Genomic DNA, 18,950 nt, shown 5'->3' on the forward strand with positions numbered 1-18,950 from the left:
ACAAAACAATGTTGTTGTGAGGACTTTATGTTTTTTTCCGTTAAAAACATGTTAATATGGTAGAACCAGAAACCGTTTTTGTAAAATATTAAAAGAATAGTTAAACATTTTGGGTAAATATGCTTGTTAGCTTTCTTGCCAAGAGCTAAATGAGCTACAGCCTTTGGACATAGCCAGGCTATCTGTTTACCCCTGTTTCCAGTCTTTGTGCTAAGCTAAGCTAACCAGCTGCTGGCTGTCCTGTAGCTTCGCTTCATGAGACATGAGAGTGGTATTGATCCTCCCATCTAACTCTCAGCAATACAGTGTACAAGCATATCTCCCAACTATTATTTTAATATAAAATAAACATCACTGTCGTTTTAGTATGTTTCATTTGTTAGGAATGATAGTTTAGGACATTTGATATATCAAAAACAAAAACATCAGGCACAGGATTTGAACTGGAAGTTTGACAGATATCAGTATGAAATGGACCAACATGAATCTGGTCATAGCATATTAAAAAGATGAAAAATGCTAAATTAGAAACCAAATAAACTGGTCCAGAAGGCACCATATTTATGCAAAGTTAAAATAATAAAAAAAGAACTACTACATATTCATTGAGAAAGCAATTTCATCTCATGATCCATTTAGTAGCTGTTTTGTGGCTTTTGATCGCATCACATGATCCCACTTTTTTGATTGTTTACTCACTTGTCATGACATTTCTATTTCTATTATTATGGGCAATGTAAGGACTTGTATTGAGGAAGATCATGTGACAATCAAAAGCTTTTGAGCATCTACCAATTGCACATTTCAGTGAGATTCTTTTTAATCTGCTGTTCGCACGGTCAATAATGAAAAAATTGTAAAGTTTATCTGAATATAATATGCTTGAGTTTTTATATTTTAATTATACAATATGATAAGATTCACTTGATAGGCTACCTAAGTAATTACCCAAAAGCAGCTGCACTGCAGACCTATATTTAATTAATTTAATGAATTCAAGTTTTAATTGCATTCACTGCATGAAACTATAGATATTTTATTAATCTAACAGGAGACAAAAATATACATATATGTATATATATATATATATATATATATATATATATATATATATATATATATATATATATATATGTATATATATATATATATATATATATATATATATATATATATATATATATTTATATATATATATATATATAACATGGGGAGAATTGATTTCATATTGTGCTCATGAAACACAACTTGCCCTCTAACATTGTGTCTGGTTTGAATATGAATCCCTGAAAATGCAGTACACTATGCTTTGGTTAGATGGCTAAATATTCCAAAGTAGAGAGGCTGCTCTGCAAATATAAATATCAGCCCTCCAGCAAAACATCTACCGGTGCAATCCGTCCATAACATGTGTGACAGTAGTACATAGGGCAAAATGTGGGTTTATGCAACAACAGGAGTGAGGTAAAGCAAGACTCAGAATGCTTGCCCTAGTTACACTGAAGGAACATAGTCAGCGTTGTTGTTTTATTTGTCTCTTGGGTAGTTGGAAGAGACGTCATTGAGTGTGATAAAACCTTCAGCTGCAACCAACAGCTGAAAACGTTCATCTTTGGACCTTTTGTGTGAAAAGCATCATTGAAGGAATCAAGTGGAGTGAATTTCTTCTCGTGGTCGGGTGAGGTAATATTGTGCAGCCATACTACAATACTCTTCTATGGGAATTTATTATTCAATACCGTGAGTATAGGAGCATGTACAAAAAGATGGAACGTCTCTGGATATATGTGACTATGGCTTATTTCATCTCAAGTGAGTGCTAAACTATTCTAGATAAGAAGATACATATACCTCCTAGCAGCATTAGCTAACCCGCTACAGTGAGAATCAGGTGGCGGTTTCTCAAACGTCAGTCCACCCTCAGTTTGTTGTGTGCAGAGCGCTCCGTGGCTGGCATCCCGTTTGCATGTCCATTCGTTGATGCAGGAGCGCCATTTCGGTGCCCCTTCTTTAGAGAACCACTTTGCTTTTTGTAAGTCTTGAAAGAGAAGCAGAAATAACATATGATTAAACACGCAGAAGACGAACAGGCTGCTTCAGGATTAGATGCTGTGATTAAACACTAATGTATTTTTTTACTATGAGATATGAAGTTATTTAGAAACAGTGTTTCCATCACAAGGCTCGGTCACACATTTAAGGGGTCCTTAACAAAACTAAAAATATTTTTGCATATCATTATCATCATTATCACATTTTCAAAACCTCAAAGTTCCAGTACTGGACAGGTTATAAGCAACATAACATAGACACATGTTAATCCAAATAGATCTGCCTCCAGTAACATAACTAGTTCACCAAATTCGGCTTATGTACCAATTTACCTCTATACAAACACACATATACAGTTTTATTCATGTAAGGAGTGACAAAGCTGACATTATTCACTATTTGTAGCATGTGTCCTGAAATTACTAAATACATTTTCAACCCTTTCCTTCTTCCTTTCAGCTTCAAGCCTGTTTCTTATGAAAAGATTTGGTCATCAATATGAAGGTTAATGTGTATGTGTTTTTATTGTTTTGAATGTACAACAATGGAGACTGCTATCACATGCTTTGGCTACACAGAAAATACTTGTTAGTGGGATCAAATCATTGTCAGTTGTGGTCTTTTTAATGGCATTTGCTGACAATAATATCAATCACCAAAGGTATCCTTACTATTAAGTAACCATTTAAAAGTGAAAAACCCACTAACCTGTATGTAGAAGTTTGAGAAAAGGAAAATGAGTGTGACCATGTAGCTTATTTGGAAGTACAGCCATCCCTTGGGGAAGCTGCATGGCCAAATCACTGCACACATCGTCTGGGACATGGTTAAAAAGAACTGGATCTGTGGAGGAAACATGACACATGCTATGTGAAGGTGACACACAGAGCCTATAGAAACACATTATTGATCCAGAGCCTAAAATATCTTTTAGAGGACGCTGAACATTTTTACACTGTATTAGGACTAGAGAGAGAGAGTCCCAGAGAAAATAATCAGAGGACACTTTCAACATCTAAATAGCAACATAAAGCCTCACAATGTAAAGTGAATTCAACTACTGTCACACAAAGCAAAAGTCAAGAGCTGAACATATATTTTACTTCAACTTTTCAAGAGGTGCAGTGAGGGAAGAAACAGGGGAGAAAGTGAATTTACTCAAATACTGTGCATAAGTCCTGTTTTGAGGTATTTATACCTACGTATTTTTATTTCATAGAAGGCAAACGCAAACATTGTACTTTTACTTCTCTACATTATTTTGGCAGCCATTATTTTTAATTTACAATTAAATGTAATATATTGTTCAGTGCATAAGTCAGTCTCGTCTGTAATTTAGTTGTTTATGTTTGATTTCCTTTAAGTCAAAAGATCTAATACTGCGGTAAGAATATGTATTTTTAATGCAATTAATCAATTATTTTCCAAAACTTTTTCATTTTCTAGTTATTGTTGTGCAGAAACCTCTGCAGAAGTCTTAATCTTCCTTGTTTTGTTTGTTTAGAGCATTTTTGAACAAACCTATTAATAATAAATTAATAGAAACTGATGAATTACAGTTTTTTTGCTGGACTCACTGACTTCTTTAAAGAAAATAAGATTTTGAGACGTAATAATAATAATCAGAAATGCCCTCAGGACATGCGTATTGCAGATTTAACTACCTAACAGTATATTAAATTGTTAAAATGAATTAAATTAAACAGTAAAAGGCTGATGCATCAGTAATAATGATCCAATAAAATATACAGTATATTTATGTTACATCAGGAGTAATTAGCCTTTTCCTGCATTATGACTACTTTTGGTACTTTAAATTTAGCTGATGACACTTAATTTTAACTTCTTAATCTATTATTTCTACTCGTATTTCAGCAAAAATACATAAGCAGTTCAACCACCTCTGGGCTGAACCCACCAGTTGAAACTGTGTGATGTACTTCTTCCACCAAAGGTACGGCCGTATGGCAGGGATGGCCGACAGACCGTAGTAAGAATACATCACCACGTGGACGAAGCTATTCAGGGAGGCGCCAAAGTACGCTGACGAGACACAGAGGAGAAATACAGGAAGTTACTTATGTACTGCGAGCAATAAAGGTCAGTGACGTGCATTAGGGGTGTTATGATCATAGAGAAAATAACTTATTGTCAGTGTGGAAGCATTACTATAATGTTGATGTAGAAGCTATTAACAGTAAAGTAATACAGACATAATATAGTGAACATCTGATGACTAATGAAACCTGTTCATAGATCTGATGTGCAACATTATATTTAAATCTATAGTAAAATGCTATTAATATGGATGATGTCAGTGTATGGAAATTGACAACTGCATAACTCGCAGACTGCTGTGCTTTTTTTGTGCACAACTTTAATAGAAAAGCACAAGAAGCTCTTTAACACAGTGCAGCAGCATTCAGATCACTTCGTGTCCTTTAGAGGCGTTGTGGGGAAAACAGGCTAATGCGTTTAACATTAGAGCAATTGAATTATTTAGCTCTCGTTGGGGCCAAAGCGTAAATGTGGTTACTGCAGTGATTTGAGTCCCTGGAGGGTAAAGTTGTGTTATAACACTCACAATGGCCGCAGGGGACCCAGTTCATGACAAACCACCAGATATTCAGCATGCTGGCGTGGTGGTAGAGGTGGAGAAACGTGATCTGGTGATTGTTCTTTCGTAGTATGAAGAAAAAGGTGTCCATGAACTCGATGAGCTTGGAGAAGTAGTACCACCACAGGACGTTGGTGATCTGCGAGGAGATGCAGCAAAACAAAAAGAGGAATAAAACAGAAGAACAACTTTTTGAAAAGAACATTAGCGAGCCGGCCAATCAGAATATTACAGTTCAGAAGTTCTTCAAAATTTCTGCACATACTATGTATCATATAAAGTGATAATCAAAAGTCTTCCTTAAAGGCACTTGAAAGTTCTTGCTCGTAAAGCAATTTAACTTTCTGTCCTGTAGTGTACACCTTTTGATTTAATCACATTTGATGATATAAATCTAAAATTTCTGTAGATGCTTTTCATATTCATGTCTAGTGAAGTTTAGGTTAGGTTAGCGAGGTCAGTACAACACAGCTATGCAGCTGTAGTTGTGTCTAGAAATGTCTGGTTCTCAAGGGAACTTTAGTCACACGCCTGCACTCCTTAACACACACACACACACACACACACACACACACACACACACACACACACACACACACACACACACACACACCTGTTTATTAGTATATTGACATTAGAGAGAAGCAGACTGGATGTTGCACGTCCCTTTCTGTGAAAAGAGATGGGAACACAGGATTCTCCTCCTCTTGACAGTTTAGAGCCAATTAAATGTTACTTTGCTTATGATATGTTGATGACGGAAAACCGTGTATTAAAGAGCCGAAGTTCCAGCTATTCGGGGTGTTGTTTTAAACGGTCAACCTGCGTTGACCGGACGACTCCCTGCCTTTGCAACTGCAGAGCTTGGTACTTTACCTGTGATCGAGGAAATAAATTACGAGAACAAGAGAAGTTGACGAACTAAATTCCTCTGGAGGCTACACCAGTCTGCCAATCATTTTTCATGCTAACACACTGCAAAGCCATACACATTTCTCCGGGAGCCGTGTTTTCACCTCCACTGAGCTCAGTAGGGCAACTGAAGAACGTTGTTATGATGACGAGAGTCGGATTAAACCGACTCTCCTGTCTCTGCAGCTATATATATATATATATATATATATATATATATATATATATATATATATATATATATATATATATATATATATATATATATACAATGACCTACAATAACTGGAATTTATATGTTTACTGTCTTATGAATAACACCTAGAAACAGAATAGGAAATAAAATACCAAACATGTTATCACATAAAAATATTATTTTACATTTTAGAATTTTAAACAATGACAAAAATTGTAAATCAGACTGACTCACCTTATTATCCACTTCCTGTGCACTGTGAGTGTCCTGGCAGTAGAAGTTGTATCCACCGCTCCACACAGCAGTAACAAGCTGATGAATGATAAATTAATATTTTTACCAATACAACTGCGACACACACAGGCACTGCAGTGGACAGACACAATGTAGAAGTGAAACAACGTCACCTTCCCTGCAAGTAATACACACATGCACAGATAGACGGCAAGTCAGATCACACTTCTGCCCATCCGGGGAGAAGTGTGATCCTCCTCTGTTGCTCTCCCCAAGGTTTCTTTCCTTTTTCTCCCTGTTAAAGGGTTTTTTGTGGATTTCTTTCTGAACCGACATAAGGTCCCGGGACAGAGGATGTCATATATAAAAAATCCTGCGCTCACACTGTTACTGAAATAATCTGTATGACATGATGTTTAATGATTCTTAGGGTGATTTTATGACTGTTATCACAACAAGTGTTGGAATTAATAATTAATCAAACTATTAAAACATTTAAGACACAGAATTTCTATATTATCAAACACTCAACAGTAACAATCTGACTTATTTTCCCTCTACTGAAGTGGTACTCCAGTGATCTATCCGTAATGTAGGGAAACTTGCATAAACAATTATGGCTAAAAATCAGTTAATAACTAACCTATTCTGACTTGTAGTTTCTAGTATATGTCGAACTGGAAAATAAACATTGGATCCTACACTTCCTATTCGGTAACTTGAATATTTATTCTGTGAATGTATAATATTGAACAAAAACGTTACTCTCGCTTCATTAAAATATGTATACAATGACAGGACAAGATTACAAAAATGAAACAAACAGTCCGTCGCACACAATATCAGCAAGAAGTGTACAGTGGACAAAGTAAAAGCAATTATACTAATTAAATCCAAAGATATTACCGCCCTTGGTTAGACCGCCCAGGCTTGGCAACTTTCAGACTCAAAACAATCTTTATCAAAGACTTCAGAGGGTTATTTTCCGACTTGATAAAAGTCATAAAAGCCATTATTATAATAATAATAATTAATATTTGAACTCTGTTTGTGGGTTGAGCAGAACTGACAAGTAAACTGATCTGTATGTGTACAGTCAGCGTCATGTCCCTTTAAACAACAATTATTCTAATGCAGGATGGCGTGGCCTAATGCTGATTCACCAAATCAATAAAGATACACTGTCTTTGTCTGCTGCGGTAAAATGCTTCCTGAACTAAACTCAGAGCCAAGAAGGTGCACCTAGTTAAGAACCAGCAACATAATTAAGTATTTCATTTATAAACATCAAACATTTTATCGTGTGCGCACACACATAAGCCGTCCTCGCAGTTTTTATAACTCGGTGATTCTTTGTTCAAACCTACAGCAGCATTAGTCAGCCTTTAAATATTACAAAAGTAATCACAATCAGATTAATCACAATCATTATGTGACAAACCGCTGTGACCTGGAAACTAGACAAGAACAAAACCTGCTTGTACTTTGATTCACATCAGGTGGCATTGATTTTGGACTGCGGAAAGTTCACCCCATGTCAGAGTACAAAGTACAACAGTCCACTGGGGCCTTATGCAATGCAGACGGATGGCTGGACGGGGAGTACAGATGCTTTAGACTTACACGTATACCACTACTTCATCTGTTTCGGACTTCCTGGTATTCAGACACACTTTAAAATCACTATGATAATTGAAACCGCGTGTTTAGCTCGGACTCTGTCACCATTTTGTTTACATTAGCGCATCTATCAATGTCGATTGAATTACAATTCATTTAGTCAGCTGTTAATCAAAAGCATTTTTCCAGCAAACAAAAGAGGGCTGTGCTGATGTCTGCAAGGGCATAAGAGGGATTCGATGGCTGAACAATGAGCGTGTCCCTGTCAGCGTCCAGCTCTGTCACTCTCACTCCCTGACAGCATTGTCTCTATTGGTAGCGTTCAGTGAGAGATGCATGTAGCAATAGGCCCAAGTCTATTCAGAGTCATTTCTGGGAAATATGCTTATAAAATAAGATATAATATGTTAATTTGTGAGCCTTAGATGTGCTGGTACGAGGTTTATGTTACCTTTGGACAAATCCAGGCCAGCCATTCGCCCGCCTCCAGTCTTAATGCTAAATTAAGCTGTAGCTAAATTGGCTGTCGCTTCATATACACATGAGAGAGGTATAAATATCATTCAACAGTCAAGAAAAGCAATAAGGTGCATTTTCCAAAATGTCAAAGTATTCCTTGAGTTAAACATATTATATCTGGTCATATTCCCACACTAGAGTTTTTTTTGGTGAGGATGCTGCACAGATTCAGGTCAGTTTCCTCTTTTGTCTTTTATAATCTGTCTGTAGAGTGATGCTGCAGTGATTGCTTTGGCCTACTTCAACACATCTCTCACTGCGGGGCAGTCTGTTTACCTCATAGAACATGTAGAAGGACAAGAGTGTGAGGCCCAGATTGTAGAGCACCAGGAGGCCTCTGCAGGAGTACGCGGGCCTCTCTTTCATGTACTTGGGCCCTATCCATACGATCAGGAGGTACATGACTGTGAGGGCAAAGGTCGGTGGGTAGTTGTCGAGTAGCAGCCATCCCTGCACCCGCTGATCTGAAATGTGGAGATAAAGAGGACTGATTTAACCGTCGATAACATGGCGTCATTGGTAACAGCAGAGGAACTTGAAAAGTGAAAAGCAGCAGCCGTGAGCACAAAGGAATGTTTGCGCAACACATCAAAAGGTTGGCAGCAAGAAGGTGAAAACTTCTTGTGCAAGTTCCTAAAATGTGTGCAGTGTAATGTCAGAGGTTTTGGGTCAAAGGTTTTGGGTCAAAGGTTTTAGGTAATGTTGATAATGCCGCCACTGTGACGTTCCTGACAACTGGAGTACACTGCTGAGCTTTTGCAGTAAATACAACATTTGCAACATGTTGGGAGATAAACACACAAAAAAGACAACAGCAACACAACAGCAATATGAGCAACTAAAGATGAGAATATAAACTTGACTTACCCCTGGGTCCCATCCATGACTCTAAGTAAGTGTTCAGTTTATGATTGAAAGTCTCCATCTGTCACTTAAAAACAGAAAAAAAAACAATATAAACAATTTGAAGCGATATGAACCAGTTTTTTTTTTACAATCAAAACACAAGAAAAAGCTGAACATCACATACATGATTGACATGTTAAGCAAACATTGGACTGAAACGCCCCGTAGAGAAGAGGGGAACTGCAGAGTGTGTTAGTACAAGTGGCATGCTTTACATTATACATAGTTATTTGACGTGTTTTCTTTGTGGAAAATATTGATTAGTGCAGCTTTGAATATACAAAACTAAAAGAATCTGCCTGACAGATGGCTTTTTATTGATCACAAGAAAGTTCTGATTAACCCTAAATAGTGCTTGAATCACAACATTTAACATCCATTTTCATGCATGCCTATCGTGTCTGTATTTTATAAGTGAAAAGTCCTGATAACGGATCTTTTACCTCCCTGTGGTTTGAAACAACAGATCAAATGTGGCCACTTCTGTAAAACAAGAGGCCAAGACCGATGTATAGGGATTGTCTGGCTTTTAGATTGTTGGAAATAATGAAATGCATAGATTTATTTGAAAATTGATGATTCTTGCCAATGCTGCCACATTTACTTTGACAAAACGTCTAAATATTTGTGCATGTTCTATTGCCAAAGCTGTCAAATTGTGGTGTCACATTATTGTTGGATCACTCTGTCCTTTGTGAGAGTTTGAACCCTCGGTTACTGTATTCAAACAGCTGATTAAACAGCAGTGCTTCTGGTCAGGAAAAGTTGAAAAGCGCAGATTTCCTCTGTAAGAGGTAAGTACTTTTTCCATAAACAGTATCATGTGTCATATCATTTCAGATTCCAATGCTATGCTTGTGAGTCGGACCAACGCTGTGGTAAAAAGCAGAACGCTATGTATGGATATGAATATCTGGATATGTTTTGTTATCAGAAGTTTTCAGTTTTTATTACTGGTTTGTCCACTTCCTACTAATGTATGGCCATTTTTTTTTCTGAGCTCTAACCCTGGACAAACATCTTAGGTTTCACAGTCCCTCATTTCCTGCAAATCATACTTCGCAAGAGCATTGATGCAGCTTTCTCACACAAACCGTACAATTCTGGAGTAGCCACCCTCTCCAGGAAAATATCATATACAGTTGTGACAAGATCATTCACACTGCACGCACAAATCTGTGCCACCTCAAGCTTTGCACAAAATGCCTCAACGCAACTGCAAAAACTATTTATTTTCACTGGCGCGTTTCAGCGATATGCACTCAATTGCGTCCAGTTATGTCACAGCCGGCTGCACTATTGGACAGCTTCTACACCTGCGTCCACTGCTGGAAACTAAAAATGGACTATGTACTGTAGGTCTTTTCAACATAATGTCTCCTTCAGAAGTGAGATATTGTGGCTCTTATACCTTTCCTGACGGAGGGCTATGTGAACCTCTGCTTATTCTCCAACAAATATCCCTGAACATAATGTTACATCATATGATTAACAAATCAGGTTTGGACAGCAGATTGGTTACAGTCATTTGGTTTCAGTTAGATTTGTGTGTGTCTGAGGTGAGTGTAAAATACAGCTATACAAAATACCCTTGGACCTTATAGACACATGAGTCCAACTGTTTCATTTATATAAATCATCTCAATTCAGTCATGCTCTTCAACAAAGTCATGACTATTAGAACTGCGGGGCACACCAGTGACTTTGTTTACATGCATTTAAGAAGTATTCATTCAAAAACCGGAGAATAGACATATTTTTATGCTATAGCAGTCTGTCACTCTGTGCTCGCAGAATGTTGGAGCCATTAAAAATACATCTAAACAATCAAAAGAAACACTATTGCATCATCTGGATATGATTTCATCACTGCAGATGATAATGACTCATTCAAACAGTACTGGGAGGTAGAGTTGGCCAATATGACAGTACAAATACACACAATATAAATGTTTATACCAAAGGTTGCTCGCCCAGATAAGAATGTATTAGGCCATTGTGGTCAATGTTGAATAAGAAAGACTTTGTTTTCATTATGGATTTTTACATGATTTTTGAATCCATCTGATGTGCCTGTATTTGCTTAGCATTTTATTTTTTCAAACCGGCTGTCAAATTACAGCCAGTTTGGAGACTAGTTATCGTCTATCTCATGATCTTTATTCAGAGGGGGATTTTACAGCATCGCACTTCTGCTTTCACAGCATCTTTGTAAAATCAGAAATTGGCAACCAACAATCATCTGGAAAGCAGCAAGCATTTGGGCTTCTTTAAGACGAGTCCTTGCAGGTGAATTCTCTCTGTCGCCCATCCTCTGAACAAAAATACTTTTAAATTAAATGTTACATACAGGTTTCTCCCTACGTCTTAGCTCCTTGGTGTGTGTGTGTGTGTGTGTGTGTGTGTGTGTGTGTGTGTGTGTTTGTCGGCATGTTTCTGTTTGTGTACGTGACTGTGTTTCTCTTTAGATGCTCAGAATATATTGCTGCTTGGTGATCAATTAAATCGTTTCTAACTTGAATTGGAAACAGCAGCAAAAGCAACATTGAAAAGTGTTGCCAACTGTCAATCAAACATAGAGTTTAGTAACTACATGTATAAATAGTGTGCAACATTCGGCTGCCTGTAATGTTTGAGCGTCAATATAATGGAGAATCCCGAATGCACGACAAATGCATTGAAATATCGTTGCCAACTAATTCTGCGTCCTGCCGCTTGTTTGCATATATTGCAAACAGCATTCTCACACGTGTAATCTAAACTACACTATACGTACAGTGCACAGCATTAACAGCAGCCCGGTCTCCAGTTCAACTGAAAGATGAAAGCGCTAACATGATGACGGCGATTATCTCATTACATCATCCTCGAATGTTATGATTTAAACTTCCAGAGAGGAATTTATTAATTAAAAAAATACACTTATCGTATCCTCTCGATCGCATCCAGACTAGAGGTCACCGCTCCAGCATCATCAACACAACTCACCGCTGAACACACAACGACATGCGCGCTGCAACATTTTCCCTTTGAAAAAAAATCAAAAATTAAAACATATGAATATAAATCCTCACCATGAAGCTGCCCGGCCGTCCGGTCGCGTCGGAAAACGAGATGTTGAGTGTCGGATGAAGAGATGCAGCTGCGCGCCGTGGACTGCCACCTTTAGAGGCGGGGAGGCAGAGAACCGCCTGTGTAACCTCGGCTGCTGGCTGGCCGGTCTGAGCACAATGTGCAGCCTTGTCGCTCAGTGGAAAATAGTGGGAGGACACGCAGACTGGCCCGATGCCCTGCAGGAGGGTTGCAGCCAGGAGGTGACCCGGTGTGTTGCAACCACTGACACGGAATCACAAAGATGACATCAAAGCTGTCGCTCTGCCTTCCTGTGATCGCAGTTAAATAGGCGTGTAAGATCAGTTGGACATTTACACGTGTCTTCTGCAGAGGGAAGAAGACATTTCGGAGACTTAGATAAAAGTACACTGCATTGCAATTTCTACATTGAAAATACAGTCATTAACAGTACTAAAAGTCAAAGTACTCATTGAGCAGAATTTCAGTAAGTATATGACTGCGGTGTTATCACTGGTAAAGGTAGAGCTCATGTCAACCAAAGTAATTTTGTTATCTTATGATAGTATAATTCCATAATTTCAGTTTGTATTCATTAATTTAGTAACTATAGTAATTATGTTTAATCCATGTAGTGGAGTACAAAGTACAATATCAGCCTCCAAAATTATAAATAACTGGGGAGTGGTGGAGAAAGTAAAATACCTCTATTGAAAATATTTCACAAGCTAAAGTAATTTATTAATGTTAAATATGAGGCTTCTTTCAAAGGTAAAATAGGTGATGCAGAAAATTTAAAAAAATGGTACTATTAAATACTATATTAGTATTTGTATTACTATTGAAGACTTAACGTTTAAGAAACATTTTACTTGTAAATGCCGGGAGATAAAGCAACATTTAGATGATGTAAATAAAGGTGTGGTTACAATTTACACAGAATGACGATTTATGAGCCATCTTTTTACTATGGTGTTGAAACCTTCAGGCTTTTTGCTGAAGGTTATTTTTCTAGTTTCTGCCACCAGAGGGAGCTGTGGACCGAGAGAGGGTTTAGTAGAGACGAGAACTAACATTCCCGTCTCTTCCTTTACGCTGTTTGAGACCAGCTCAATGTGCAGAGTCAAAGTTATAGTTGACATAACTTGAATACTTACTAAACTTCTTTGATCTTGTTGATTTGACTTTTGGTCGAGTTAGAACGTGTCGGTTTTCCTGTTTGTTTAACTGTTTGTTAACGTGCTAACGTAAATGCTAACGATCAAAGATGGCGGCTCACTGAATTATCTTTCCTTTTGGTCATGTTTTTGGCTCCTTGGCACTTGACTTAATAATGTTATGGCTCAAATTAAGGTTCACCCATATTGTACAGTGCCTTGGGTAACAATATACAATGTGAGAGGGCACTGGTTTTAGTAGATTTATTTAGATAGAACTTTGTATAGATAGGCTAACCTAGCTTACTTGAATGTTTACATTAGTGAAATTTGACCTGTAAATTACATATTTTCTTTAAATGGACTAGTAGGAATTACAAATGTGAAATGTCAATAATGAATTGCCACTATGTAAAAAGTTTTGAGTAACTGAACTGAAGATAATAGGTGTTTATGTAAAGAGAGAGGTCTTTTTGGCATGTTTTATTTTGAGACATTTAAGAGTAAACAAAAGTGCAATTGAACCATCAATTAATGTTTAGTTATGACCAAGAAGAGCCAGCATGATGACAACAACTAATGATTTCTGTTCTTTTCCCCCGGTATGAAACAGGCTATTTTTTTTATCTGGTTCAAGACCTATTCCTGAGGCTTGTGACAGATTTTCAGAGGCACCAATGGATCCTGAGACAATAAATCCAAATGGCAACGAGTCACATGCCCACGGGGCATGCAGTTGAGGCAGCGCAGGTGACCACAGGGCGGGTCAGGCAGGCGACCACAGCGCAGGTCAGGCAGGCGACCGCAGCGCAGGTCAGGCAGGCGACCGCAGCGCGGGTCAGGCAGGAGACCGCAGCGCGGGTCAGGCAGGTTACCACAGCGCGGGTCAGGCAGGTTACCACAGCGTGGGTCAGGCAGGTTACCACAGCGTGGGTCAGGCAGGTGACAACACATCTGACATCAGCTATGGCCACATGTGGAAAGATGGATGAGGGAATGAAAGCACACAGCAAGGGAAGTCCTTTAAGGCGCGTGCGCATCATCAAACCCAGGACAATTCAAAGACATGCTCATCAATAAAGATGATGCCGCTTTAGGTGGGCTGAAAATATTTCTTCAGTTGCATCTGAATGAAAGTAGTAGCAGTGAGATCTTTGAAGAGTACCAAATATCAGGCCTGCCAAGTGTAAATGATTCCTGTGTCTTCATTTTGCCTGTTTGATGCACATCATTTTAATCTGCATTGCATCCTAATTGTATTTAATAATACAGTGCCTCATATTTTCATCATATATTCTAAATGTGGAATGTAACTAGAAAGAGCATTTCCTGCAGGAAATGCGATGGAATGCAAAAAGCTGAAGCTTATAGCTGAAATATTTGAAAAAAATAGCTGAATATTACTGAACATAGTTAAATATAGCTTAAATTAGCTGAATATAGCTAAATATATATTTGAAAATGAAAGAATAGCTGAATACATATGAAAAAAGTTGTCTATATATATTAATATATTTGAATAGCGGAATATGTATATATATATATATATATATATATATATATATATATATATATATATATATATATATATATATATACCTCAATGATATATACCTCAATGACGCCCAGGGACGGCATCAGCTCTATTTCTGGTATTAGGGTCTATGTCTGGTTTCTGGTTATACCTTGTGCTGCAGGTAACTGACAGAAGCTGTTAGCACTCAGAGATTGGATGAATGGATGATGACTGGAGGGAGGGAGGTGGAGACGGAGCTGCAGCCTCTTCCAGCTCTCCAAGTCTTCGGAAACACCCTGTCGTCGTTTCCTTTTTCTCCCCCTTAGCCTTCATTTTTCTCACCATCTTATCCACCAATTTTCAGACCAAAAACACCTCTGTTTTTTTTTTTCATTGAAAAACATATGTCTTCAAGCATACCACCACGTATTAATGGTCACCCAAGTCTTCTGAAAAACCCTGTCGTTTCTTTCTTTTTCTCTTTCTTGGCTTCATGTTTTTCACCATCTTATCCACCTCTGTAGTTTTATCCGCCAATTTTCTTCCCAAAACACCTTTGCTTTTCTTCTTCATTGAAAAGCATATGTCTTCAAGGTCCTTTTTGTTCATTATGAGCGTTTGGACTTGGATCTCTTGAGTCGCCATTTCCTCATCCCTCACTTTTGCGTTAAATTTGAAGCAGTTCTATTTCAGCCTGAGACTCGCCAGTGTCTGTTCGAGGTCTCGGACTTGCGTCCTCCAGTTGATCTCTTGAGTATACTAGCCAGGTTTTTTAATGCTGGGCTCCTGGGGCTCCTCCATTCCCAAGGACCAATCCTTCAAAGAGACTGGTGCTGCAGCAGCACCCCTGCCTAAATAAACTGTCCTGGGTAATTGGACTGTGCCATATTACCTCAGCCAGAGGGGTCCCCTGAGCAGCCAGGCTACTCTGCACCACGAGGAAGAGAGGTCTCCTCTCCCCTTCCAGTGTCTCCTGCTATCACTGAGAACCGTGCAAGCCGAAGACACTCAATATCTCCTCTTTTCTCCTCTTTGAGAGAAGAGTAAAGATCCGGAAGTGATGCTGACTAAAAGTGCTCTGCATAGTGGATCAGAACGCGGGGGTCAGGAGCTTTGCGCATGCGCCATTAACTTTCAATTTGGACGCAGAGGCTGCCGGTAGACTGACCGCCTGTGAGCGCTTTTTTTTCTAAGGTGAAGCAGCTCTTTGCAGCAACGCTTCTCGTTGAGAACAGAAGCTACAGAACAATGCGTGTTTTCACGTCAGGCGAGGCTACGGAAGTGCGCGCTCACCTTCAGAGTAAAAGCAGACAAAAGTGTCGCGGTAATGCATTCATAGCGTGCATCTTATTCATTTATTTTTCATGTTTGATTGACCTCACGCAGGCCGGACTGGGAGAGCCGTAAGAAGTCTGGAGAGATTTAAAGCAATAAGCCCCTCTCAATGCAAAAAAACCCAACAACTCTTTTTCTCTCCTTCTGGGAAAATAATAAGTGATACAGTAATAGCTGGACGTTTTGTCAACATTTTAAACTTGAAATGGTGTTTCTTGCTGAAAGCATGGCAGAGGCTTTACCTTTTGAAGTTGAAGAAGTTTAAAGCGGATTTGAAGATGTTCTTCATTGGAAACCATTCATTTTAAATTTGATAAAAAGCTGAATAATTTAAATATTTGAAAAAATATATATGTAAAAGCATAGAATAATAGCTGAAGATTTTGTCAACATTTGAAATTTTAAATATTGTCTCTAGCTGAACGTATGAAGAACTTGTAAACGTTTGAAGATGATTTGAAGATTTCCCCGTTGGGTCCCATTCTAAAAAACAAAACCTAAAAAGCTTAATAATTCAAAAATTTGAAAAGTCAGATATATTTTTTTTCTGTAGCTGAAAATATGAAGGAGTAGATAAGGTCCAAAATGCGGATGGAAGAAATTGAAGAATAAAACGTTTATTAAAGATTTGAAGAACGATAGTTGGAACGCTAAAGCATTTCAACGAACTAGTAATCATAACTGGCAAGTACCTGTAGTGGAGTAGAAGTATAAAGTGACATTAAGTAAAAACACTCAAGTACAATTACCTAACATGTTTATTTGAGTAAATGTAATTAAATTCCAAGTATTTTTCTCTTCTTCCTTTGTTCAGACGGATACTCGGTCAGTCAGTTATAGCACTTTCACTCTCATGTGTTCGACCCAGATTATTATCAGACTATTGATCGTATGTCTGTAACGGGTTCACTCAATTGGTTGATGTACAGTAAATCAATCAACAACTATTGCATTTTGATATTTGATTAGTTCCCATTTATCAAGCATTAATGCAGTTTTCTGTTTTATATTTTTGTAACATGAATGCATTTGGGTTTGGGACTGAATGTAAAGACATTCTTTGGTCTGTGTTGAATTGTAATGAGCATTTTTTTGATAATTCTAGACTCAAATAAAAAAAAATGTTAAGGGAATCATCATAACTCAAAATCATTCAACCGTATAACCAAGTAGCAGATATGCTTGAATGAGCTGCTGTAGCAGGGCCTTTAGCAAAAATCTGTTCTTTCCCAGACCTATTATGTCATGTGTATGTGTTTGTCTCACTGTGAAGCTAAAGTAACTTTAATACTATTACGAAAGTATCAACAGCAGCAACCCGATGACAAAGTGGGAGAACAACGCACCATTGAATGTCTCACCTTGAAGTGGAGAATATATAAAGAAGGTCAAAACCGGCTCATAATTTCACACCTTAGCACACTTAGCCATTCAATACATAAAGTGTAATTTTGATTGTGGGATTTTATGTTTTGGAGGGTTACCAAAAGTGTGCCATGTTAAATATCTCATCTGTCTCACGCTGTAGCAGCCTCACTTGGATAATATTACATGACATTAATTTAGCAGACATTTGTGTCCAAAGCAACTTACATTAAGTGTCTTAAACTCATGAAGGAACAAGAGTCAGATGTCATGAAAAACTTTGAGTAAGCTACTTCTTCCCAACTTAACTGTCACATTCACTTTTAATGGTTGTCCAGATGACACAAATATGAAGTTCACAGGGACTATGGGTGTGAGGACTGTTATGATCTGGATGCTTTATGATACTGTATGTGTTGTATTGGGCTGATGTCATAAATATTACACTGTTAATATTACAGCTGTCTTATAACTATTGGCACAAAGAACAATATGGATTTAAAATAAAAAAAAATTTAAAACCAGGGAAATTCTATCAATAAGAAACGCTTAGGAACACTGAAGCAGTACAACCAGTGTCCAGCTTCACTGGAAGTTGTGGGTTCAGAATTTGGCCTATCAAATCTCAAGTTCTCCATTTTCGTGACAACCGCATTTATTGATTTTCTTTGCCACTTGGGGGGGAACAGAAACAAGCTGTACGCAGCACTGACACCTCATCACATTTAAGCTGCTTTGGCAAACAGTTTACATTTACATCGTTTGATGTGTTGCAACATTAGCATTCATCTGGAGTCGAATTTCTAGCCACCCAACAAATGTAAATTCAATATTTGTTTTGTTATTGATTTCTATCAACTTCTGAGGGAAATATCTGTCTCTTCAGCAGCTAAATGCTCCACTGAGGTCACCAGCTTTTTGTTAACTTAGTATTTTTGATTTATCGGGGCTAGAGTAAAGCTTTCTTATGAATACAAGCTATTTAAACATGTAATGCATCTTATTGTACTCCATTTGCATGAATACAAAAAGAGCTTTGTTTATAGTTTAATATCAGTTTCTTGTCCCTCCACAGGATGGGCCTTGTCCAGCCATATCATCATCTGGTCCAAAAGGTCAAACAGAGGCCAATTATGTAAAGTGGTTCAATACTACCATCTTGTGGATGTTCATGTTCATGCTTTGGCTGTTGGACATTTATTTATTTATGCATTAAGAAGCGTGTTGAAATGTACTGGTTTACTTTATAACAATTTAGCAAAATACAAAAAAAAGGCTTATTATTGTTATAAACTAAATTTTATAACTACACGGTGATGAAATACATCAATGCTGGTTTGAATATTAACATTTCTTACGAAATCTTTCTCTGAAGCTGGCACCCACTCTCTCTGCAAAGTAATCTCTCAGCAACATGGGTGAGGCGGAGGAAGCTTAGGGTGTAATTGT

The 18,950-nt window shown here is 37.8% G+C and overlaps 1 protein-coding gene across 1 annotated transcript; it reads right to left on the reverse strand.

Annotated features, from left to right (window-relative positions):
• Nucleotides 1–1,223: 1,223 nt before the first annotated feature.
• elovl5 (ELOVL fatty acid elongase 5) lies at nt 1,224–12,672 on the reverse strand. Its single transcript, XM_068567807.1, has 8 exons — nt 12,131–12,672; nt 9,018–9,081; nt 8,427–8,614; nt 6,012–6,089; nt 4,637–4,808; nt 3,971–4,095; nt 2,761–2,895; nt 1,224–2,038 (listed from the first exon to the last, which is right to left on the reverse strand). Exons 2-8 carry the CDS (start codon nt 9,073–9,075, stop codon nt 1,910–1,912), a joined length of 885 nt encoding a protein of 294 aa, XP_068423908.1. The 5' UTR covers nt 9,076–9,081; nt 12,131–12,672; the 3' UTR covers nt 1,224–1,909.
• Nucleotides 12,673–18,950: the final 6,278 nt, after the last annotated feature.

This window comes from Clinocottus analis, unplaced genomic scaffold (assembly GCF_023055335.1).
Source record: "Clinocottus analis isolate CAN_PGR_092001 unplaced genomic scaffold, fCliAna1.0.p SCAF_8, whole genome shotgun sequence".
In the NCBI taxonomy this organism is placed as follows: domain Eukaryota; kingdom Metazoa; phylum Chordata; class Actinopteri; order Perciformes; family Cottidae; genus Clinocottus; species Clinocottus analis.

Excerpts from the sequence above, each read along its gene's own strand:
- elovl5 (XM_068567807.1), bottom strand. The coding sequence starts at position 9,075 with ATGGAGACTTTCAATCATAAACTGAACACTTACTTAGAGTCATGGATG. Across the intron at positions 6,090-8,426 it reads CCTTCTACATGTTCTATGAG|CTTGTTACTGCTGTGTGGAG; the intron begins GTAAACAGACTG and ends ATCATTCATCAG. Across the intron at positions 4,096-4,636 it reads CTGGGTCCCCTGCGGCCATT|CGTACTTTGGCGCCTCCCTG; the intron begins GTGAGTGTTATA and ends GTGTCTCGTCAG.